General features: G+C 40.8%; 1 protein-coding gene across 2 annotated transcripts in view; it reads right to left on the reverse strand.

The window, feature by feature from the left end:
* Positions 1-27,761, reverse strand: part of nbas (NBAS subunit of NRZ tethering complex) — a 160,437-nt gene that overhangs the window by 19,490 nt on the left and 113,186 nt on the right. For both annotated transcript variants that reach the window (XM_083933595.1, XM_083933596.1), the window contains exons 47-49: positions 24,647-24,837; positions 21,325-21,414; positions 19,617-19,800 (exon numbers count right to left, since the gene is read on the reverse strand). In XM_083933595.1, coding sequence (XP_083789721.1) covers positions 19,617-19,800; positions 21,325-21,414; positions 24,647-24,837 — 465 coding nt within the window. The remainder of the gene's footprint in view (positions 1-19,616; positions 19,801-21,324; positions 21,415-24,646; positions 24,838-27,761) is intronic.

Below are 27,761 nucleotides of genomic sequence, written 5' to 3' on the forward strand. Positions count from 1 at the left end.
GAAGTTGGTAAAAGGAAACAATAAAAAGCATCCGTTTTTTTTTTACTGATGTTAAAGGAAAAGTACATTTGTTTCATTTTCCATTTTACTTAGAGTATTTAACCAACCGCATCAACTGGTCTGACCACCTTTGCTTCAGTTTTTCAATAGCGGGGCTCAATATGAAAAACTTGCTCTTCTAATTCTGTTACAACAGAGGGGTGCAATGAATGACTGGTAATTAAGCAGTACTCACAACGGCTGAATCTCTTAATAAAATAAAGATACTCTAATTCCTAACTCACTAATTCTGAGGCAGTGGTGTTAAACCTCTAATTTACGAGTAAATTCACATGCAGATAACTGCACAGCAGCGCAGTGTAGTGAAGCGCCTTATGATGGGGGATGGAGCATTAAATGGGTAAAGCTGGAGCCCAGGACCCTCTGGAAATGGAGGTCATTTGGGAAACAGAAATGGAATCTTAACTACCCTCACTGCAACCTCAATCCCTCAAATCCATCACTGAATGTAAACTGCAACCCAAAGCCTGTTCATCATTGTTATTGCTTTACTGTGGGATGAATACTGAACACTGAAGCCTTTTATAAAGTTTTATGGCCGCATTTATTCATTGTTTAAGAATCCAAGTGTTGTATGAAAAGGCCTTGGGATTCCCTGATAATATTTGGATTTTACGTTCTCTCGACAAAACACATTACAAAATGCATTCAGACACGTACAAATCTGCACTCTTTTCACATACACATTCATCCTCTCACTCGCCTCCACAGTCCTGCAGAGACGTCCACACTCATCACAACTCACCTACAGTAGACCACAAATTAAATCGCTGTCAATTACTTTGTGGCTGTGAGGCTTTTATTTTCTTAACGAGGAAGGATGGTAATTAATTATGCCTGATGATTAAAATCCACATTTCCTCTGTGGTGTTGTACAAAGAACAGAGTGCAGGAGGCCAAGAGGGCAGAGGGAGGGAGGGAGGGAGGGAGGGAGGAGACTGTCAGACAATACCATAACACTAAGCAGAGAACCACCGGCCAATTAGATCTGACACACGGTCTCCAAGTCAATCAGTCTTCATATATTCTTCCGTTTGCATATATCAGGCTTTCAAACACTTGCAAACTCAGTCCCTCTCATCCCTAATCCATCTGTCCGTCCCAAGATTAGCTAGCTAGACAGCAGGATAAATGCTAATTGCACAGCATATTAGTGAACAAAGACAAGCTTTATTTGTTTTTTTTGGCCATCACCACTCCCCCCATTTGGAGGAAATGCACATGAAGCAAAAGTAGGACTGGATTTAACAGTGTGTTTATTTGTCTGACTCTTTTGTGACTGATTTTTACTTTCAAGGCCACGGAGAATATCATTAAATTGCTACATTAGTTTGTGGGTTTATGGCTTATGTAAGCAAAATAAACAGTAAATAAGTCTGCTATAGTGCCTTGGGCCATTCCTAGACCGCTTTGGAGGGATTCTGTCCACTGTGGAGAGAGACTTTCTGCTTTTGTTATTGTTGTTTTGTTTTTCCCCCTTTCTTAAATTTTTCATTTTTATTTTGGCTCTCTTCCAGGTGGACACACACACACGCACGCACGCACGCACGCACGCACGCACGCACGCACGCACGCACGCACGCACGCACGCACGCACGCACGCACGCACGCACGCACGCACGCACGCACGCACGCACGCACACACACACACACACACACACACACACACACACACACACACACACACACACACACACACACACACACACACACACACACACACACACACACACACACACACACACACACACACACACACACACACACACACACACACACACACACACACACACACACACACACACACACACACACACACACACACACACACACACACACACACACACACACACACACACACGCATATGTATTTCCTGTCAACACTGTGATTCATGTAATCCAGTTGCAACCACTGCTACTGAGGGGCCAACAAACAATACGATATCTTATATATATAAACACCGCTGTGCGACAAAGAGCACACCATGCACAAAGACATGAAAGCAAACACGCAAATCCAATGCTGATAGCTCTCACTGCCTGTCATTTTTTACCTGGATGTAATTTTTAAATGCTGGCACAGGAAACAGTGCAGTTAAAAAACTATGCCGACCACACCGACATGCTCTCCCGCTGTGTAAAATGATACACAGGGACAAGGACAGTGGGAAGAAAGCATGGAAAGGATTTATTTGACAGCCTTTCACTTTTCCACACAGGACTAGATGGGGGGCGGGGTTGTGTGTACCTTGGTGGGTTCATGTGAGTAAAGTTATTATTTAAAATGCATATGTTCCCAGCTGCTATGATTTGTTTATGAGTGAGTGAGCGTTATGAAATGTCACTGCTTTAGACAGCAATATGGGATGCTCTACTGCATTGACACCGTATCTCTTTGTAAAAACACGCACGCACGCACGCACGCACGCACGCACGCACGCACACACACACACACACACACACACACACACACACACACACACACACACACACACACACACACACACACACACACACACACACACACACACACACACACACACACACACACACACACACACACACACACACACACACACACACACACACACACACACACACACACACACACACACACACACACACACACACACACACACACACACACACACACACACACACACACAGAGAGAGAGAGAGAGCACGTCCATCTATTAAATATTTACCATTACCCCGAACTCAGAAGACTGACTTAAATGTCATCACTACTAAAGTTTTATGAAGTTGTACAAGAACACAGTCAATGCACATTTATATAGGACAAACAGCAATTACACAGTGTGCTGTAGTTTGTCCAAAAAAGCTTGTGTAGTCAAGACAGGCTATCTCTCCAATGATTAAAAACTGCAGTGCAGTCTAACCCTGCTATCAGCATATGATAATAAAACAGTGGAGAAAAATAAGGAAGAATGTGTGTGTGTGTCTGTGTGAATGTGTGTGTGTGAGAGAGAGAGAGACAGAGAGAGACAGAGAGAGAGACGGAGCAGCTTTGGGGCAAATCGATAGGCAGAGCAGAAAGCTGTCAGAAGTCACATGAGTGAAAGCACACACACATACACAGTTCACCAAAGGATAAAAATAGAGATGAAGTATAAAAGACTGCAGTAGTGTGTGTGTGTGTGTGTGTGTGTGTGTGTGTGTGTGTGTGTGTGTGTGTATGAAAGAGATAGACAAAGAGAGAGAGAGGTAGATGGATGAAAGTGGAGTCATCTATTCCTCCTGAGAAGTACTGGCATGAGACCTCTTTCACTCCATTTAGAGGAAACACACAGACACACACACACACACACACACAGACACACACACACACACACACACACACACACACACACACACACACACACACACACACACACACACACACACACACACACACACACACACACACACACACACACACACACACACACACACACACACACACACACACACACACACACACACACACACACACACACACACACACACACACACACACACACACACACACACACAGGGAACACAATAAGGACCATGCGAACAGGCAAGCAGGTGTGAAAACACACAATCAAAAACGATCAGCCGAACGCCACTGAAACAGAGCTTCAATAAACTCCTGTGAAATTATTTTCTCCATATGTCACCGTCTTTCCTAGAGGAATACACTCTCACCAAATAAACATTCCAACATCAAAGCGCTCTGCTGTAGTCTTTTTCAATTTGAACCGCTTTCAACACACAGGTGACACTTGAAGGTAATACTGTAGATAAATTTAGACACATGAATGAAGAATGCCCTGCTATAAGGCTGTGCATCCAGCGATGTGAGCCCCTTACCAGGCTTTGAGGTATTTTTATTTGTAGACAAAACGCATGCTTGCCAACAACAGCTAAGAGCGGTCGTGCATATGTAGGATCTATAGGTCGCTTGAGCCCTTGCTACATTATCTTTATTAATCTTATTTCATGCTATTTTTATTGGTTAGTTGTCTGCATTTAACCCATGGGAGCAGTGGGAGCAACTCCAGTTCTTTTGACAGTGCCAGCGCCCACTTGTAATACTATATACTATGACATATTGCCGCACTACACTATACTTCTTCCTTATATACTGTTATATTGTTCTACTATATCATTTATTGTTATTATATACTTTATTACTACACTACTGCACCTAATGTTATGTCTCATTTCCCTCAATATATCATAATGTAGCATACAAAACTATATTACGTTAATATTGTGATACATTGACTCTTGCATTATATTATATTATATTAATACACACAAACACTTTTATTACTTTTATTATTAATTAGCCTGGTGTACACCGTTTACATAGACCATTTGACTCGGCTGCTGCTAATCATACTACTGTCACTTTACCATGTCATTTAAGACAGAGCGACTTCTTCCTGCTCATGGAGGAATTGTTGAGTCTCTGTAAATCATAAATAAGTCACTTTACTCTATATGTAAAGTGTAGACTTTTGTTATGATTTGGCACTGAAAATAAAGTGTAATTGAATTGAATTGACCCCTGTATAACTTCTATTTTATTGTATTCTATCGTTGTTTATATGTGTCTTGTTTATTGCGGTTATTTTCTATACCTATCCGTGTTCACCACTGGGGATCAATAAAGGTGCATCTCATCTTATCATATCTAAGAGAAGGAAACTACAGTGTTTTTCCTTCGATAAAAAAAAACAAAAAAAAAACATGCCCTTTGACCATTTACTGGACATTCCATAAGGGATTCAGTTTAATGTCAACACCTACCTGAAAGGCTACAGTGAAGGTTACAGAACAGGACGTGAATGTTCAAGGTCAAGCCCCTGTGGAACTGCACTGAGTTATTATTACCCTGGTGAAAGGTGCTGACTGACATTATACTTCACTCTGTAAAAATACCACTGGTGTTTTTACCCCCCTCATATAGCACTGTCACTTGTTGGGAAATGAGTGCTGTCCGTGGTGCTGAAAGGCTTTGTGAAGCACAGTGGGTTTCATACCATAGCTCAATGAACGGGCAGTTTGTCCTTTGTTCTCCCGTCATAGCCAACAGCCTATTGTTGTTTATGGCAGTCAAGCGGAAGACCGGAAATCACTCTAAAATGTATTTCTAAGTTTAAATGGCTGCTAATATACTGCATGTGCCTTTTAAAAATATCCATTCAATTTCCAATTTGTAATTTTATCCTGATTTATTCACATATATAATACAACACAAGTATCATGTGTGTCGGCAGCCCTTAGAGTTATTTTCGTCCAAGTGCCAATTTGATCTGCACCCTGAGGAAGCGTAGCATCATGCAATCAAGATATTAAATGAGAAAACTGGGATCAAAGTGTCAGTCAGTATGTGCAAATTAGGGGCCTGCTTGAGAAATTTCACCCCACTTGTAATGAGAAACCCTCCTCCAGAACTGATTAGATAGACGAAGGTTCAGAGACTGAGGTTGAGTCAAAACAAATAAAGAAAAAGGCCAATTTGTTACGTGAAATGACAGAAAACGCTGGTTATTTATTTCACTTTTTATTACTCTAAAGTAAACTGCATGCATAAAGGGATAATAATTGAATATCAAATTAAACTCAATTATGTTTTGACACTTTCCCTCACTGACTAATATATAACATTAGAGATACAAGTGTTATTACCAGTAGGCTACGTGAGATATTTCCTGTGAAACAGTTTTTAGGTTTTTCGATCCTTTCTCTGTTTTTTTAGGCTTACATATCGTATGTTCACTTTTCTATAATTAATTAAAACAACAAATTAGATTAAAAAACAGAGAACCTGATTTATTTTTGGTTTGTTCATAGTTTAATATTTACAACTTGAATTTAATAACTCATCAGAGGATCATTTTAGAAAGGAGCACTGTACACAGTCACAGCTCAGCCTCTCTGTTTGACTCTAAGAAACACCCTGTGGCTAGAATTGCCAATGGATCACACTGATTTAGACCTAGAATGGCTATCGGATGAAATATGTACAGTGCAAACTTCACTTCACATATGGATTCCAAACCACTTTGGCATTAAGATCACTGCAAATGCATCATTGCAGGTCAATCATCTTCTTACTGAGATACTAGTAGATAGTAGTTAATCAACTGTTTTCTGATAAACACATTGTTAAGTGTTTACTTTTTGAGGCAAATCAAAAACTTTGAAACAAGACCATGCTTTTATTTTCTAAGTAGTAATGGTTAGTTTTGCAGGTATTAAGAGTATTAGACGAATTAAAAGTGTTGACATGATGGTGTTGCTTTTCAGGCCAATCAATCTAATAGTTGCAAATATATTTCATTACAAACCAGCAAAAGCTTAGAACAAACCCAACAAAAGCCCCATTTACACACCAGTAATCATATCACCACACGCACACGCACACGCACACGCACACGCACACACACACACACACACACACACACACACACACACACACACACACACACACACACACACACACACACACACACACACACACACACACACACACACACACACACACACACACGCACACACACACGTAAAAGCTTAAAACAAACCCAACAAAAGCCCAATTTACACACCAGTAATCATATCACACACGTGCAAACCTAGAACACATGTCAAGTCTTCATGGGAGAGGAGAGCGGACCCTGTCACTTGTTAACGTATGTGGTGAACAAATCACCACCTGTGTTTAACACTGCGGTAGACAGGTTAATGATCAGTGCTACCATCACTCTCCGTCATTACAGCTCTCTCCCTCTCACTCGTCACATCTTATTAACACTGCCAATCAGGACGGCGTGCGCCATTATTCTCGCCTTTCTATCAAATGACCGAGATAAATGGAGGATAGCACGTTTTATTAAATATCACGACATGTAAAATGCTCGAGGGTCAAAGACATCATTTAATGATGTCAGTTTGCCAAATTAAGATGGCCATCACCCTTTCTTCAGATAACGGTGTTTTCAGGAGATTTAACAGTAAAGGTTGTAGTGAATTACTTGATGTTAAAAAGTTGTGACTGTCAGTTCTACAGGAGAAATCTTTTTTTTTTTTCTATCCTGGATTCTATTTCTTGCACCAATGCCAACAGCAATTCTGGAGATGACCCTAGACAGTAAGACCCATGCTTCCAGCCCACTGACAGCATAGTAACCAATTTTCGTGAATTGTACCTTTTCTGTTTTTCAGTTTATTTCTTTACATACAGCCGTCCTATAAAGGAGAGAGCAGTTACTACAGAAGCAAGAAAGAAAAGTTAAAGTTTTCAGGCTAGCCAGCAAGCTTAAGGTTATAATATATTCATTTCATGCATTTTAGTTTACCCCAATGATTGTTGCCATCCTGTCAGATCCTGCATAATCCTTAAAATATGCATTGGATAATCTTCATTGAATGCATACCTTCAAACAAAATGCAACTTTCTTGTATATTTTAACTAGATTTCCGCAGCAAATAAACTGTATTTGATTATTTACTAGTCACAGTAGTTAAATGGGTCTCTGTTATGGTAGGTATCTGTTTATATATGATTTACAATTTCACACATTTTTATACATGTGATTTAAGGCATCTTCATAACACCACACTGCATAGATTCCACTAAGCTATTAGAATGCTTCTGATACTCTGCAAAGCATGTTAAAGTTAGCTTTAGCAGGATTTTATTCTCCCAAAATGACTGAATTGATCTGCTGCCTCATTTAAATGTGTGGAATAACTGACAGGATTACTGAGATGTCAGTCATAATGGCTGTTTTTCAATTATAGATATAAGCTAGGGAAGAATCATTTAGTAAATCTAGTTTTAGCTTTAGCTAGCCATAACTATCTCACCAGCAACCTTTCACATGATATACCATTGCTTTAGCTGTCTGCCTCTTTCTGCACATTTTACATACCACTTTCCCATGAATATTGAATGAAACTCTGAATATATAGAATGAACTCTGAGTTTCATTTCATATATTCAGAGTTTCATTCCATATATTCAGAGTTTTACTCCATATATTCAAGGTTCATTCAATATATTCAAGGTTAATTTCATATATTCAAGGTTAATTTAATATATTCAAGGTTCATTTAATATATTCAGAGTTTCATTCCATATAATCAGAGTTTTACTCCATATATTCAAGGTTCATTAAATATATTCAAAGGTTCCTTCAATATATATTAATTTCCTGAAAGGCATGCCATTATATATATATATATATATATATATATATATATATATATATATGGCTTAAATTCCCTATATCTATTGAAAAAATATCCGCATCACAAGTGACACTGCACCTGGCCAGTCAATCGAGGTAATGCAGCTAATGAGATTGTTAGCCTTTCTGAGTCAAGTCAAAGATGCAGTCTTTCTACCTGAATTTGTATGAGCTGTTAATAAAACATAGGTGAACTTTTGCCCCCATCAACAAATCTGCCTGATAATCTTCTCAGTGACTTGGCAATTATCTCAGTCCTTGACCTTAGAGGGAGCGATGGAGGGAGGGGAGATGGGAAAACACGGGATGTGGGCATGTCAGTGTATCGGACTGGGAGTGCCAGTGGAGCCGTGGGATCCAGGGATCTCTTTGTCTGGCCTTTACTGAGTGAGCTCTGAATGAGCTCATCAATATTCATTGACCCGCTCTGGCTAATGTCCCCAGCGACGGGCAGAATAAAGTTGCAGAGGTCGCACACTTCACAAGGAGAGAGAGATGTGGGGAGAGCGAGGTAGGGTATGAGCGATGCTGAGAAAGCGAGAAGGGATGATAAGAGAGTGCAGGTTTCAGACAAAATGAGAGCAAAGAAAAGCGAACACCAAAAGGGCAAAGCCTCAGGGCCTGAAGGAGGTTGGGGAGTTTATTACAGCTTGAAAGTGAAACATATAAAACATGCAGAGGAAACATAAGCACAAAAATAAAGACACGCACGCCCGTAGAGAACAAACAAAATGTACGCACACACACCCTTGTGCATGCATAGTATGACATGACAAGATGAGTGCAATGACAAGCAAATACGGCTTCTCCAACCTCCCCCTCTATTTGTTATGCTTTTTCTCTTCCTGTAGTCTGGGAGTAGATCCACGTTGTATAACATGGCACCTGAGTATACATAACGGTACACGCCTCAGGAGAGGAACAAGAGGAAGATGAGAGACGGGGAACTTGGAAAACAAAAACCCAGAAGGGGATTGGTTAGAAAGGCCGAGCCAGATCAAGGTTAGGAGGAAAGAAAAAGCTTGTAGCTTAAAACCATCTTGACACACACCTCCTTGTCATAAGGCAACACCGCCAGACATCAATATCAAGCACACAGGCACACACACACACACACACAAGCAACCTTTACAGTATATTTTAATATTAAACCCATTTTTGCCAAGGCTCCAAACTCCTTAATCATGCAGGCTATATAACCTGATGAATATTCAAGGTGGAACAAAGGCCAAGGACAAGAGAAGATATATATATATATATATATATATATATATATATATATATGATCTGATGTGTGCACACACAAAATACACACTGCTAGGCAGACAAACCGAAACATCTCATATTGTAAAAAGGTTCGATTTATAATGCCTTTTTTTGTTATATAGCAGGTGCTAGGCGCTACATAAATACCGCAGAAGTATCAAGCACACAACCCATATTCAGAAACTTTGTCCTTAAGGGGACAATAAAGGTGAATGGGGTACACATTGTATCTTATACTGACGATGAAACTGAACATGAAAGTTTGCAAAGTTGATTACTTATATGAAGACAATTCTTTTTTTAAATTCTATGTTTAAATACAAATGAGGCATTATCTTATCGTAACTTTTGGTGAATTTAGGAGAAATCCGAAGACACTAAGATAAAATATAGTAAAATAAACACCGATGCAAGTTTTCTTTCCACTAGTCTAAAAGAAGACATGTTATGGAAGCAAAATTGCCCATAACCTCAAAATTGATCACTGCATTAATAAAAATACATGCCTTCAGGACGTCTGTGCGGTTGTGATGTCTAAACATACAACATATATATATGGGTAGACAGGGCCACTACAGTCATTCCCCTGCTGCAATGATGATGCACAGACTCCAAGAGCGGCGGATGCGGAAGACCTTGAGAGGTGACCTATCAGAGCAGAATTGGCTATTCAGGAGGGGGTCTTAAAGAGACAGGCGCTAAAACAGAGCGTTTCAGACAGAGGGTGAATACAGGTATATTCAGACAGACAGTATGAGAAAAATAATGTGTTTTTTTAACAATAAAGAGTGTAAACATGTTCTTGCAGAATCCTAACATAAAAATATGAACCTGAAAATTTAGATAAACTGTCCCCTTTAAGATCGCTTAAATGCCTTAAATGTTAAATTGAAATCACATGCACTATTTCAAATGTAGTTTTGATGATGTTTAAGCGTGAATGCACACACTCACACATACGCCCAGGCTGAATCACACCAGTTTAAGTAGAGCCGTTACCAGGTGCTACAGAGCAGCAGAGAGCTTGCCAAAAAAGATAATGGTGCATGAGCGCGCCCACTTCATCTCAGATTGTACCGTCTTACTCCCTCCTTCTCATCTGGCTCAGTGCTGCCCACTCCGATCACTTCAACTGTCCTCAGGCTCTTTTCTCCTCCTGTCTCCCTCCCTACATCCCCTCTTTCCTTGTTTACTTTATAGCACTGTCTACTGTCTGGTGTTTTCTGACTGAATCATCAACGATACCACCGAAATGACAAAGTGCTACGCTCACCTCCCCTGGCTCAGAGTTAAAAAACGGAGCATAAATAAAGTTTTCACCAAGGAGCCGAGGGGGATAGATAAAAGCTGCCAGAACAAGGGGAATTATAGCTAGGGCTTGGCCATCACGGCAATGACCCCTGACCTGTTGCATTAGAGTGTGGCCAATAGATAGTCCCCTCAACCCCATCACATTTATTATTTATCGACTTGGAAAGAGACTCTGCTCTCTCTTTCCTCTTGTATAACCCTCTCCCTCCAGTCCAGGCTCATTCACTTTCATCAAACAAATCTCTCTCGGTTCCCTGTCCAGCTTCTACTCTCCACCTGGCGTCACCTCGGCTATACGCTCCATCATTTTTTCCCTCCCAACACAATCCCTGGTGGGACAATTCCTGAAGTTCTCTACCACTTTTTAACTTTTTAACACTGGATCGAGACACCCCATCCGCCCATTTGTCAATATGTGAGTGTGTGTCTGTGCACCACAGGGGCAAGATGGCAATGATCAGCTGCAGACAAAACACATTGTTCTTTCAAACACCAATACCTCCACTTTATATTTCTGTTTGTATTCCTGTCATGACAAAATGGCGTGCCGCTCTTTTTGTCTTCTTTTGTTGCGATTTTTCAGATGTGTCAGGGCTAAAGGTTTATCATCTCACTGTGGTTTTGGATATTTCAAATGGTGTTCTTAATACTTACAGTAAATATACAACAGGTGGAGTGGGATTTGTTATATATATACATATAGTATGGTAGGAGGTATAGACATACATACTAACGTATATGCTCACACAAATATCGATAAATGCATACATACTCTTGTGACACACTTCAAATATTTACAGTGTAATACCTCATGTAAAACACAACCACCATCTGTGTGGACTGTATACCAGTGCACATGGTCTGCCTCCCTGTGTACATGTGCATGCGTGCATACACTCCACCCCTATTACATTGTGTCCAGAAATGGATGGAATTCTTTAATTTTCTGCTTAATTGGTGCATACTAAATGAGAATTGGCATGCTGTTTTTCTATAGAAAGAGAAACAAAGGAGTGGGGAACTAGGAGAATAACAAAGAGACCAAGAGGGAGACGCGGTAAAAGGGCTGACGGTGTCTGGATAAACATTGCCACACTTCCACTGCATTATATGGGAGAAAGGGGGATGGGGTGGGGGGTGGGGGTTTACGACACGCAGGAATCAAATCCTGGCCGCTGCCAAGGTCTCAGCCTATATGGGGTGCTACCTGGTGAGCTACAGGCCGCCCCGGCCTGGTACTTTATTTTTAAACCACCTATGTCGAGGTCCCAAGCGGACTGACACAATACTAAAAGATGGAGTAAAAACACTGCAGACCACTGATTAGTCAGAGAAAACCTTCACTAGTGCGACATGGGACATCCTGCATAAACCAAGCCAAGCTGCAAAAAATAGTAACCACAACTTTTTCCATCCCAGGCAAGGCATGAAATTGGCACCCAAATGCGGGTGACTTTTGTGATAGGCGGGTGAAACTGTCAGTCTACCTGCCACGTTGGTGTGTAGCCAATAAGACAGCACAACACTGAGCAAGTTTTGTGTGTTGTTGACCATCAGGTAGCCTATTGTTGCTAAGCAAGCCCTGCCGTTTTCTTGGACTTTCAAAATAAAAAACGAGAAGAAGAAGAAGAAGAAAAATAAAAAATGTGGTGGCATATTTCTGCCGTGATAAGGCCGCTAGCTGCAACAGATCAAAAAGAGGATAAGGAGGACGAGGACAAAATAGTCAAAATGTCTTATCTTGAAAAGCAACATAAACTTATGTCATTTGTTATAAATGTAATGTTTATTGTTAATCTAAAATTAAAAAAAATGTTGAACCTGGGTATCCAATGACACTACAGTGACAAAGAAACAGCTTCTAATGGCTTGCAGTTGGGTGTTAACTAAATAAATGAGGCTATTAGTGAGATGGCTGTTTTTATTTCTCTTATTTTCTATTCTAAAGGCCTGCCACACCAGGTCAGACACAGTTGTCTAGTCATTAATGAGATTAAGTGGGTTAATAACTCAACAGCACTTTAATGTGTATTCTGTACAAGTTCAAGAACCATTCTTATGCATATTCTGAGTCGTTCACCTTTATTTTAGCCACAAAAAAAATTGGCTTGTACAAAACCACTGTGGCCGAAAAAGTTAACTTCAGGCCCTGGTCCCAGGTTTAAAAAAAATGACAGCCCTCAAAACTACACTGCGTTGTACAACATTGCAGTGGAAATTAGTCATATTTGATCATAAATATGGTTCGCAAGGACAGCTATGAAGGTTGAAAAGGAAAGTGAAAAATGTAAGATCGCATCAAAGTAAGTATTTAGAATGATCTGAATAACAGCCATGCATTTTTGCAATGCACTCACATCAGAGTATGTGGTTCTCATGTTCATTACAAAGTCCTCCATCAACTTTTCATGAAACCCAATCTGTCCAAAGCAGAGACGTGATCAGAAACCAAATCGGACAAGAAAAAAAATAAATGTTTGTCAAACTCAAAATCTCAACCTTGATCAAATCAAATTTTTATAACATTTTCCGGGAATTGCAAGAGGAAAAGAACAACAAAAAAGCAAAGGACATTTTAAAAGGTGAAAGGATAATAAATGAAAACAAGCCTCTGGAAAGTCAAGGAAGAGCTTGGTCAGGGTTAACGTGCGGGATCCGGAGGCTGGGTGGCTGCAGACTAGAAGCTGACAGAGTGCACCTCACAGCCCCGCTCCGCACAGTTCATCCATATTAGATAGACGGCAAGGCCAAACAGCACAGCACCAAAACAGGGTGTCATAGGAAATGATCCATGACATTCACGGGGGGTTGAGGGGCTTGTGGCATGAATCAGCTATCACTGTTGATGATCTTAGATGGTGACTTGTCACGCAGGTTGCAGGGTGCAGGGTGAAGGGTGAATTCTCTTGCAACCTTCCCTTATGCCCTGCAACATTGGGAGTGCACGCAGGTATGGGAGCTCTCACTCCCTTTCCTTCACTGCGTGTTCAGTTATGTGTGGGCGTTAATGTTAGCACTACCACTGACATACTATACTGTATATTATCTTCCCACTAAAACATCAAGAATGCGTCAGCAAGGGGTATTACACTAACAAGCATGTATGCACACATGCAGTATGAGTAGTTGTCGTCACGCATTTGTCTGTGAAATGCCTTAAACAAATGACCCTAAGTATATTCTTAATAGTGGCACAAAAGCCACCAAATGCACACTATGTACACACAGACGAAACAGACCCTCCAATCTTGACAGTGGTGACATTTGGATGCCCTGCTGTTATGACTAATCATTCAAAATGAAGGCACAAAATCTATCCCCGACTTCACCTCTTACACCCTCCCTCCCTTGCCTCCCCCACCTCCTGCCCACCACCTAAATGTCAGCATTTCAATTGGGCTCATTAATATGTTCCTTTTTACGGAGCCGTGTGTGTCTGTGTGTTTCTGTGTCTGAGCCTGAATAGTGTGTTGGGATGCTGTGTAAGGGAGGAGGGATGATCAGATTGCTAAGTTGCCTGTTGTCCTCTTTTTCTGTTTCAATATTACCTCTGAATCTCCTGAATTTTCTCTCCTTGTACGTCTCTGATCCATCATTATTTCCCTCCTCTCTCTAATTCTTTTTCTTAATTTCTTTCTGATTCATCATCGCTGGTGTGTGTGTGTGTGTGTGCGAGGCAGCGGCTGTGAATCACGCCGTGGCCTTTCCACTGACACGGCCTGGCCTGACCCAGACTGGACACCCCTTGGCTAAACAGTATCCATCATAATAGCATTCGTCTGGTCCCATAGCAGGCTCGCATGTTGGATGTATTATAGAAAAATGCCTCTATATGTGGATGAGGATTCATATACGAAAACATGCAGACAGCAGATGCAGGCACGCAAAGGGGAGGAGGAGGCTTGGACGGCCGATATCTAAAGAATACAAGACTTTCAGATCCTGACTGACTGTGAGGATCTGAGGATTTCTTGACATACTGTCAAAGAAGTGTGTTCACAAGGCAATGAGGCAAGGAGTGAGGATTACAAAGTAAGTGAACCAGATCTATAGGAATACACAATACAGCCTTGGAACACAGGCAAGCAGGTTAAAGACTGGAAAACCAAACGAGAGAGCTGCAACACCAATAACCTTTGAGCGAAATCAGCTGTGATAATCACCGATACTGTTCCATGAATTCAATGTCAGTTAGGACATTGTAATGCCTAGTAATAACATAAGTTATATTTGTGAGCTATTGGAAAGTACTTCAGTGAAACTTTTAAAATAATGCCATGTGATTGACTGGCAACCTGTCCAGAGTATACCCCCCTTCCATCTGATGGCATCGGCTCCAGCGTGCTACCCCCAGAAGAATAGCAAGTATAGTAAGACGATAATTAAAGCAGCTATAATGATTTTTTTATAATAATAATGGAAAAATGACTATGTGTAATGTGAAAGGGGCCCCTTGAAGTGTCTCCTCCGCAGTTTCCCTCAGCTGTACTGTGCATCATTCAGTTAATTGTTTTGGTTTTCCGGACCACTTTATTGGGTTCAGTCTCAACACTAAAAAAACTCACTGTAAAGTTACGCCCTCAGCACCAAAATAGCGCACAAAACGAGCCACTAGCTAGTGAAGATAGAGCATTTAGCAGCTTAAGAGCAAGATATTTCACATATTACACTGAAGTTATACAAACAAAAGACTGAAAAAGAGTGAATATTGAATTTGCATTTGACATGCAGCCAGACACACGTCTCCATGTGAATGCTAATGTTGCGTTGTGAAAAGTCGGCTTAAACTGATGTTGATGTGTTCTGTTTATAGCTTATTTCAGCCTCCTCCTGGTTGCTGCAAAAAATCTGCTATTGCAGCTTTAATTGGTCCTCGGTGAAAGCCATGATTTAAAGTAGTCCTCGTTGATATCGATGCACAGGCATTAATTCAAGCAGCTAGCCCTGCTGTCAGAGATCTGAGAGCCTGTTGGCAGCTTATATATAACTACAGTGAACAGCAACAAACAAACGGGGAAAAACATATTGAGTGTATTATTTACATATAGGACATACTGCACCAGGCTGTGACCTATGAGACAAACTAAAACAAAACAGCTCTGACCTTAACGTTTATAAGCTAATGCACTTATAAGTTAAAGGAATGGTTTGACATTTTGGAAATATGCTTAGTCACTTTTTTGCCAAGAGACAGATGAGAACATCAATAGCACTCTCATATCTGTGCTGTAAATGTGAAGCTGCAGTTGACAGCCAGTTAGCGTAGCTTAGCATAAAGACTGGAAACAGGGGGAACCAGCGAGATAGGCTATGTCCTACGTTTACAAAACCCGCCTACCAGCATCTTCCGAAGCTCACTAATAAACATGTTATATTTTCATGAATAATTTGTTTTTGTTCAGTCTGCCATCAGACAGAGCCAGGCTAGCTGCTTCCCCCAGTTTTCATTCTTTGTGCTAAGCTAAGCTAACTGGTTGCTTGCTATGGTATTATATTTATTATACAGACACAACAGTGGTATAAATGTTCTTATCTAACCATCAGCTAGACAGCAAGTGTATTTCTCAAAATGTCTATTATTCCATAACAAAAGTAATGTCTGAGAGGAATCTAAAAAAGGCATTACTCAAATGCTTGAAGTGTATTTTTTTTTTCAGTTGACCGTATTTACTGCTGTTCATTTTGGTCTGACAAGCTGCCAAGTGACTGGATGGTCTCCAACCAAAGGAGTCACAGTCTGGGCTATTATTAAAAAATCTATATATAAGCGGTAGGCTACTCTAAATCATATCACTTAGTCTAAAGTCTAATTCTGTTTTTTTTTCTCTGCTTGTCCTCTCAGGTCAGCAGTCATCAGGTCATTAAAGCAAGGCAGATTCATTCAGGTACAGTCTTAATGGCACATTGTCCCAGCAGACCACCCTAATGTTATCGGTCATATCTGTGACTGTATCCTACTGTTTTTACCTAAGAACCTTAGTTAGTATTCATTTTCAAAAGCCACAACTAATTACTAAATTGTAAGCCCCCGTGTTGTATTTTAAGTCACACCCACATATCTATATCAATCTTTTGCCTCTAACAAAAAAAAACCCAACAATATAACGCAAGCCTAGCATAATGTCTGTCATCTATCAATGACAATTAACCAGGCTGATTTGTGGCATATTAAAAAAAGACAAATTACAGCATTTTGATCCTGAATAATGACTTGATCCATTCAAAAACTTTTAAAAAGACAACCTGTAGTTCCATCCCCTCTAATCTGTTCTGTAATTAATTAACTCATTTCATTTCATGCACATTCTTTGAATTACTGTTTTTTAACAAATACACTTTTGAAAGATTACTTTCCATTCTTTTAATTTGCTACAAAAAAAACACAATAAAATAATGAATGCTGAGGCCCCGGGAGTCTGTGGGAAATTTTTCCTTCCTTCTTTAGATTCATTAATGTCATTTTAGAACTGTTCATTGTGAGGAAAGAGAGCCAGAGATGAATCCACGGAGAGGTGGAGTTGTACGCTTTCCATATCAGAGACTTACGGAGAGAAAAAGAGAGAGCGGGAAAGGGAGATTCATTAAGATCAAAGGAACGTTTTCTTCAACATTGTTCTTCAGTTAATTCCTTAAGTCCTGAAATAAGACATACAGACGGTGGGTATAGACAATATGTCTCTGCATGTGTGTTTGTTTGTTTACGAGTGTATGTAAATGGAAACTGCTCATTTGAGAGTATACACCTGTGAGTGTATTGTGTGTATATATGTGTGTGGGTGCATAAAGCTACAGTATTTTGCAGCTGCCTTTGATCGTAGACGACGGCGCTAATCAGACACCTTTGTCAGAACAGCAAACAGACAGCGGCGGAAACGGAAAGATGAGAGAAACTTAAACATTCCGCTGGTATCAGTTTCCCTAACAAACTGTGGACCTTACAACATGGTTGTCATGGAAATCACAGTAGGTAGTCAGTTTGTGTGTGCATGAGTGCGTGTACATATGTGAGTACTGCACGGGAGGGCTGAGTGTGCAGTGATAGACGGATACAGTGTGTGTGTGTGTGTGCGTGTGCGTGTGCGTGTGTGTGTGTGTGTGTGTGTGTGTGTGTGTGTGTGTGTGTGTGTGTGTCTATCAGTGGGACACAGTTAGAAGGGAATTGTGCTGATTAGTTGGGGGGCCCAAGGAACAGAAGGGGAACAATACCCCCCTTAAAAATGTCGTCTCTGTCAGCATCTGACTTCACCACTTCCCCCTCTCTTTCTGTTTCTAAGCGGACGTGATGAGGTCAGACTGGGGCACCCCCACGTCTTGGGCATGGCTTCGGGGCACCAACACGAGTGCCAGCTCTGCTTACGGCTGGTGCCAGCCTAGCACAACACTGTGCCGCTGTTTAAGTGTCCCTCCAATTGAGAGAAATTCAATAAATAAAAGAGTGAGTGCATGTGTGCGCGGATGTGTTTGTTCACAACTCTGAATTTGTGTTTCAGCACACGTGGACGTGAAGTATCTTTCCAAATAGCAGGAAATTAGACAAGTCAAAATTAAATAAGACATCTAGCTTAAAAAAAAAAACCCTGCTCACGCATTTAAAGGCCTTTTGGTTGCCTTAGGGAGAAACAAGAGAAAGTGGCACTTCATCTGAAAACGAGTCTCGCTTCAGAGCAAGAGACTCCTTTCAGATGAAGTTGATTCATCTTTAACAAGATTAATTAACTGATCCCTTGTACACTCCCTTAAGACCGCACGTGTGTGCCCGCCTGAGTGTGTGTCTTTTGTCAGAGCTTGCCAAATGTCGGGAGTGTACCCAATTAGTTAAAGAATCCGGACCCACACACCTGTCTACCTGTGATGACAATGGCCCATGGCTGCGCGCATACATTTACACATTAATTGACCAGCTTGGGCCATTAATTAGTCAGTCAGGAAACTTAATGACTAGCCAATAATAGGTAACACCAGGGAAGGGGGGACTGCACAGGCAAAGCCACATGTGCAAACACCTAGCATACTTCAAAAAAGATACTGTATGTATATGAAACACCACTGTAAATACAGAGGATTTAGGAATGCTTACAAGCATTTATGTGTTACATTTACATAGACAAACAAACGCATTTATTTTCATAAGTAAGGCTAAAAGATACGAGTCACTTCTACTTGTGAATAACCTCCTAAAGCATTACAGTAGGATTACATTATATATAGCTACAGACTCAAGACGAGATAGTTTCTGCTTTCTTGTGAAATATAGAACACATATATGCATGCTCAAATTAGGATGCACAATTGATTCAGATTTTCCAAGATTACATGTTTATCTAGTCATTACTGATTCTACTAATAAACAACTGCTTGCAAAAGGCCCTCGACAACCTCATTCTCGTCAAATATAGGCAAAAATCTGATCTAAAACAAATTCACAACCCAATTTCTACACTGTTCTCCTTCCACTCATGTTTTACCTCCACCCATCAATTTCTAGTACATTCTCAAAACGTGTGGCCCAGCATTTGATATTATGACCTTGGAGGAAAGAAAAGACAAAAAAAACTATCCCGACGTCTGTAGCCTCCTTCACATCAAGTACAAGTGCTATGTTTTTAGAGTGCTTGGAATTAAAATTGTTTCTCAAGTAACGCATACTCAATATCTCTTGAATTTAATCGGTTAGTGAAGGGCTGATGAGTCCAGGCTTGTGTATGTGTGTGTGTGTGTTAGTGCACAAGTTACCTCTCTGTCTTTGAGGACAGCCTGAGTTCTGTAGAGCAGCAGAAGACGAACGTCGCTGTCTTGGAGGCTGAAGTTGCTCTCGAGGATCTGCAGCACTTCGATCCGAGGCCGCACAGGGAGGGACGCGTCGCCGCAGAATGGATGCAACCAAGCCAGCAGGTCATCGGAAGTCACCTTGCTGTCACTGAGAGTGGACGGGGGAGAAGGACAGTGGAGTGAGTGAGGCCGAGATAAAGAGACAGAGATTGAGAGGCAGAGTTTAGAGGTTCTTCTAGAAAAAAGACTGAAGTGATCGAGTGCTCAGGGGTCTCATTCAGGTTCAAGGCTAAAAAGATTACATCGATTTGTAAAGAAAGCACGTTCACCACCACAAACACAAGTTATACACATCTGATTTAAATCGATTTTAATGCCAGATTTTCACAAATCATTTTTCTTCCTCCTCACACTTATTGTTATTGTTATTGTTCTGAATCTGCAATTAAGCAACAAAAATTCACAGATTTGAGCTTCTCAAATGAGAGGATTTGCTGCTTTTTTTGTCTTTTGGATTTTACAGTTGAATATTTTTGCAGTTCTGGCTGTCGGACCGAAAAATACATTTCTTCGGGGTTTCAAGAAACGGTGATGGGCATTTTTTCCTGGAGATCATACCCGCTGGACATGTCGACATGTTGCTTTTGTTAAATAAATAACGTTTATTTTGCTCCTTACATTTTGTTACCTATAAGGGTGAGTCAGGTCTCCATGAATAATAAATTATAAAGAGGATTATTGCTGCTGTTGGCCTCATATTTATATAACACAGCATCTCATTGTAGCAGGATTCAAAGCTTTAGTCTTATATTTGGAATATTAGTAATTATTATTAACATTGTTTATACAGCGATTATGGTCCTGTAGTCCGAGCCACACAATATGAATAACAAAAAGAAAAAAAAATCCATTCAGTCTTTCAGCTGTAGGCCTGTATAGAAATTGACCAATGGGAGCCATTCGGTCCGAAATGCTCCCTTGCTATGTCAACACATGTTAGCATACGTTAGCAGTGTGTGTTTTTAGCCATCCGGCTTCTAACTCTGTGTGACGTTAGGAGGCGAGGGAGGGTGATACGAGCTTGGGGGGAGGAATCGTGGAACACTGTGGGGAGAGGTTTAGTGTGGGGGTGGCGGGATGCTTTTTTTCAAATCTGTCTCAGAGGCTCAACTGATTTTCAGAATGTAGACCATAGCTTTAAATAACCAACAAAGTATGCCTGTGTTGACTTACACACATCTGTTAGTAAAATAATTCTTAGTTGCAGCCAAAATGCTTATGCTTTGTGCATAACTACACTAACTATAACTATACAAATGAGGAATCAGTTTGTCACGGATCTATTTGTTCCATTTTATTTTGTTTGGCCGATGGTCACAAAAGGTGCTATCCAAAAGTCAACATCTTAAAAAAACAGGCAGGTTGGCAGGTGCCTCTTGTTGATTCAACTGAAAAACAGACATTTTACCGGCGTTTGACACTCAGCAGGTTTTAATTTAAGGACTTGAATAGAGCTGAGAGACAGTAGATAGTGACAGAGGAAGAGAAACATCTCTGAAGCGTGTTTGATTTATGAATGGAAAAAGTGCTTGCGTGTGTGCTTGCGTGTGTGCTTGCGTGTGTGCTTGCGTGTGTGCGTGCGTGAGTGAAAGAGAAGATGAAGATAACATACCCACTCTGGACATTTCTATGCACAGCGGTCACCATGGCCTCCAGGACCGTGAGGGGTTTTGGGTAATTTGTCAGGGCATCTGGGTCTCCACTGAAAAAAACAAACCAAATCACCCCAATCATCTAACATAATACGCTAATTAAGATAATACTTTCAAATTACCACAATACAGAGGGACAATAACTGAGAAAAAAAAAAATCAAAAAAGGCTTTCTTCTCAGGAACAGTGTTAGTTGAAAATGTGTCTGGCAGCAATTTAATGCTTGAAGCAAATGCGGGTTTGTAAAAATAACTATCGTGAAATAATTTCCTATTATGATTAAGTTGTAGAGACTCTCAGCAAGAGAAAAACATTTAAACCTGTCTCCATCATTACAGCACTGTGAGCATGTTGGTGAAATTCACCGCAATGAATTATTATGAAATAATTGAACGTTGATTAAAGAGGTTTGTCTTTTAAAATGAGGTGCAAATGAAATTTAATGGCAGGTAGGTGAGCTTAAAAAGGTAATGTGTGCTCTTCCTGCAGCGTCATTAGTGTGTTTCCTGGTGTGGCTGTTGGTTCTGCTGCAGTGTGTGTATGTGTGTATGTGTGTGTGTGTGTGTGTGTGTGTGTGTGTGTGTGTGTGTGTGTGTGTGTGTTTGTGTGTGTGTGTACTGTATGTCGCAAGAGGAGGGCTATTTTTCACAAAGACAGAAAGGGGGGAGAGTGGGGGGTAGAGAAGGGTGATTTCCCCCGACTCCACTCCGGTTTGCTGCTGGTCTCATGTGCGTACACGCACACACAAATGTGCCGCGGCCCACGCATACACCAGCAGACATATATACTATACACGTACGTATATGCGGGACATAAAAATGATCTGGCAAAAAAGGTAGAAAGATGACGCAGCATTTTCTATATTGCATTTTACCACTTACATTTTCCCTTCAAAGACACGCAAACACAGAACAGTTATGACAGATACAAAAGATGGCCATTAGTGTGAGGCTCAGGTACGCCTGCTGCGCCAGACTGAAGGCTCTGGGAGAGCCAAAAACAAGACCAGCTCATTCATACCTGCCAAACACAATGCTTTGAGAAAGCCCTGCAACAACAGACACACACATATATACCAAACACACACACACACACACACACACACACACACACACACACACACACACACACACACACACACACACACACACACACACACACACACACACACACACACACACACACACACACACACACACACACACGCACACGCACACGCACACACGCACACACGCACACACGCACACGCATGCATAAAGGAATATTCAAATGCAAGAACAGTGACATGTTCAAGGGAACGAAAACATCCAGTGAATACATAAATTGTGTGTGTGTGTGTGTGTGTGTGGCAGCGGAGTGAGATCTGGAGGGGAACAGCTGTATCAGGCTGCATTAATTATAAGAAGATAATGAATCAGAGAAAGGGGGAAAGTGTGTGCATGCAAAATAGTGAGTGTGTCTTTGTGTTCTTCAGGGATATTGCCCACATGTCTACTTAACTACGAATGTGTGTGTGTGTGTGTGTGTGTGTGTGTGTGTGTGAGTGTGAGTGTGAGTGTGCATGTGTAAATGCAGGTGCCATCTATCTGCACCATGCGCCATTGAGCAGCCATAAAGAAGCGGGAAATGAGGCGGGAATATAATCAAGGCGATTGGCACTCATTTATCAAGCCAATCAGGTGGGCCCGATGATATCTGGCCCTGTCAGTAAAACTTGCTCATTGGTCTGTCAGTGTTAGCACACAAGGTTCTTAGAGCATTAAGGACAAACAAACAACAAAAAGCTCTACTATGGAAATGCCTATGCGACTTTGCTTGCATTTTGTAGTGTTTGTATGTTAAGTCCTACAATATTCTAAACTCTAGCAGCCCTGCAGACATGTCAGGCTGAATCATTTCTGCCTTCCTTTTGAATGCACTGAGCAGGAAGACGCCAATAAAGTACTGCGAGTCCAACCTCCACAGGCAACTAGTCTAGATTCAATTCAACACTTCAGGCATTTGTTTTGACAGTGTTTTTTCCCCCCCACCAACACACTGAGCCTAAAGTGGACCAACATACTGAATATATTTTCAGGAAACACCAGACAGAGATCCAAACCAACAGAGCTCAGGTAATGTGTCGGTGTGTTCGGGTGGCCTTCACTATTTTAGAACATGCATAATAAAGCCTATTTTTAAGCTGGCTAAAGATAATTCTCTTAAACTGACTTGATTTAAAAATACATGTTTTTTTTTAAATACATATAATCTTACATGACAGGTATGAAAAGAGTGCATAAAGGTGATAATGTTGTTTGACAAGGCGAGACGGTGAATGCAATCAAATAAGGAAATTGGTAAATACATACACTAACCTGACAACCTGATTTTCCTCCTGCCTTCGTTAGGTTTGTCAAAGTGGGCTTTATGTTTGGCAGTGTATATCTCCTCAGCTATATCTTCTCAGTGTTGTTCTATTATAAACCATTTTCTAAACAACTCGGGGGGCTAACAGGAGGCCTACAGTTTTGCAACACCATTTATGATTTAAATCCCAGTAAAATAACACTTTACTTGGATGATTGTGGTGAAGAACAAGATAACAATTAGCAAATGCAACTGCAGTGGTTTAGCAGTGCAGCATTAAGTCATTTTCTCTATATGGGAAAATGTATAAAGGAAATTTAGAAGCACTTGTAGTTTATATTTATCGAGACATCGAGACGCAACATAGTTATGTTGATGCTATTTAAGTCCAACGAATATTTTTTGTACTTTTAAGTTAGCTTCTGTTAAAGTATAAAAGATATGTGAAATTTGTTTAGTGTGCATAAACGTCCTGTCATCACCGTGAGGTTTTCAGGCAACCAGCAGAGACTCCAGGAACTAAGTTGTACAAGTTCTTTTTTTTTTACATTTTGGTTGTTGACATGTTTATTATTTCACTTTAAAGGTGACTGTAGGTTTATTATTCAGCTGTAGAAAAGCCAGGCCAGCAGTTTTTCCCTGCTTCCACTCTAAAGCAAAGTTGGGCTGAACGTACCTACTTGCTCCAGCTCCATAGTTAGAGCACAGGCACCAGAGTGTTATCAGTTTTCTCTCGGCAGGAAAGCATGTTCTCAATGGTCAAATATTTGTGTATTTGTTTCCACAATTTTTTTAATTAAATAGCACAAAGAAGGAAAGAAAAAGCATTACAGCGGTACAGTGTGTCTGCTTTAAAGTGAAAAAAAACGCAACACGAATCCCGCCATGTTAATGTATTTTTGTACTGAATGGAGAGAGGGAGAGAGATAATACCTGAGTGCGGCCACTACTCGTTCCATCGCATCATGAAGCACCGTTTTAACAGACAGGTCTAAGGGTCCAACAGCCACACGCAGAAGCTCTCCAATGCGCTCTAGAGGCTGTCCATCAGTTGCCATGGTAACTGCCAGCTCATGTACTTTTGACCTCTCGGATCGGGACAAATCATAAAGTTGACTGTAACTCTGGAATACAGAAAAAAGAGTGATGGTCAGGCAGACACTTTTGACCTGACAGGGAAAATATTTATGGGAACAACAGTCGGAAATAAAGAAGAGCATAAAGGGGCGAAATAAATCATAATATACAAAGCCACAGCCTTGATCAACAATATTGAGAAAGGACGAATAAACAAACAAATGGTACAGTGAGATGGCAGAAGAAAAGAATGACAGGTATTGAAGAAAAATATAAGGGTAGAGTGAAAGTAGTGCAGTGTGATGTAGGAAGTACAAAGTTCAGTGAGCCAAGTTCATTGTTGAGTGTTTGGTTCTCTATAGGTATTTACCCAGAGGGCAGCGCTAACCTGAACCTGCTCACTCTCGCTACTGCCCTGCTCACCTTTGTTTTTCCAGGCAGGCGGAGAATCTTGAACTGGAGAGTCAGAGATGGCATTTGGTTGTGTGTATGTGTCAGTCCATGTGTGTCTTTAAAAAGATATTTACTTATTTTGAAGGTCCCATATTATAAAAAGTGAGATTTCAATTTATTTTTAAATTATAAAGCAGGTACTATAAAAGCGCTCAATCCACAGAGAAATTCACATATATATGGGTAGGTAGAAGGTGCAGCTGCAGTGCTGTTAATAAGAACACAGAGACAGAGTGCAGGTAACAACAACAACTCCCTGGTCATTTTTTGGATATCCAAAATCCTCCTACTGGTTTTTAGAGGATATAAGGATGGGATGTCAGTTACCTCTGACATTTACAGTTCCTGTCAATGCTCCAGGTGAGTGGCACAACGACTTTGACACACAAAAAAAACGGGCATACACACACTTACATACGTGACTCCCAAGTCGTTTTCACACAGCGACAGTGCGGGAATCAGGACAACGGTTCTACAGTTTCTTAAGGTTATGAAACCGTGATGTTATGTCACCGCGGTTAAGTAAAAAAAAAACAAAGAAATCAAAACAATAAATATCAATCAAAAACAAACTATCAATTAAAAAAAAATCAGCTGGCAAAAAAACCCCGTACATTTCAAAGAAACTAGATGCACAGTACTGCTAATGCATCAAGGAACGCACAGTTTTGTTGTCTGCCAGGGGAAAGACAAAAACAAGGACAGATGTTGCAGTGTCATGTATCATTTCGGGCGTCTCGGGTATCTCAAGATGGCAGACTTTTTTTCCGAAAAACAAACCGAAAGCAATGTTTAACAAATCTTTGCACTCAACATATTCATTGCGAGGTGCTATGGGAAAGCTTTTACTGATTCCCCTGTACACTCTTGAGCAAGACATTGACATTCTCTGCATTGGACTCAGACTAGGGCGGCCTTTGTTACCTTCTGTTTGTAATATTCATTGACAGGATATTGATATTCATAAAATCGATGCTATTCATGATACATGAACATATATTCCTGTCATAATCATAGGTAGGTTTCCAGACAATGTTCACTGCAATCTCTCGTGTGCTCAGCTGAGGATAATACAGTCTGGGAGTCACACTTTAGACCACGGTCATATCATGGAAAGTGGATATTGTCAGTGCAAGTCTGCCACATGATGAAAAGCACACGTATTTTGGGTGTTATCCATGAGCGAACAAGAGTTTAAGCACCGGTTAGGGACAGTGGGTGTGATGAAGACAGAGCTGCGCAATAAAACTAAGCTCTTAATACTCTGTTCCAATTCTTCCTTAATGAACACAGGTTTAGGTATACTGTCAGACAGTGAATAATGATACAAGTGGCAGATTTTAGGCTGGGAGTATCTCAGTGAGGTGGTTTTTTGGCATCTAATAGAGATCCCACTTGGCTGATTGAACGATAGATGCATGCATGAATAAATGGAACAGTCTGGTACCATAAGAAGATGGAATAGATAGGTGGTGTAGAGGTTACGGTATCAAGTGTTAACCTCAATATCTCCAGTTTACATCTAGCCGGGTATAAAAGGTAAAGAAAAATGCCCCAAAAGATCATAATTTTTAAACGTGGGTCATTTTACATGTTACAACACTATGACGGCTCATCATCATGAGCGTGGTTTTTATATGCTACAGTATTTTATTCATAGTGCATAATATGAAAACATCGGGGAAGGTTCTAATACACAACTGTACCATCTTCTATGTGACTGCAGTGTGTAATTTTCTGTCCTCATGGCAGGTCAAGGCGCCTGTGGTGGATTCCTCTACAATCTGCTATCATTCCCAGCGGCTGGTCACGTACAAATGATAAATGACCATAGTATAGCTAAACAGAGCCTACAGGGCTCCTTCTATCTATCTTTTTCCACCCATCTGCCCTTTCCTGGTTCTTATATCCTTTTTATCTTTCTCCAAGGATATAATCGCTTCCTGCACCAGTAGAAGAGAAGTTCCGTTGTTGAGGTTGGACTGTGTGTGTGTGTGTGTGTGTGTGCGTGCGCACACCTGTGGCTTTAGCGTATGCTCTGCCACATAATACTTGTATCTTCACTATTATGGAGGGCATGTGCTTTTAAATAGAGTTACATCAGGGGCTAAATGTTATAAACAGTGTGAGGGTCAAAAATGATCAGTTTTCATGGGTGTCTCATGGTCGCATAGCAACACTCAGCTCTGCCCCCTCTCTCTGGCCCCACATTCACTTTGTGTATACACACACATACACACAGCCACAGGGAGGTGACAGTGGGGTAAGTCAGAGTGACTTTGCTTAATGAGATACAGCATGGTGTACTTACTGTATATACGGCCATATGGCAGGGCTCATTTCAAAGAGAAGACCATAGATTTACATTAATATATCCTTGACTGGTCCCAGTGAGGGTAAGAGCTTAGTCAAGCAGAACCAACCCAGGAATATACAACATACACACGCACAAACAAGCCTCAGACAAAGTACATACAGACACAATCTCTATGTGCAACTAAAGGTGACCCCATGAACA

This window comes from Echiichthys vipera (assembly GCF_963691815.1).
Source record: "Echiichthys vipera genome assembly, chromosome: 19".
In the NCBI taxonomy this organism is placed as follows: Eukaryota; Metazoa; Chordata; class Actinopteri; order Perciformes; family Trachinidae; genus Echiichthys; species Echiichthys vipera.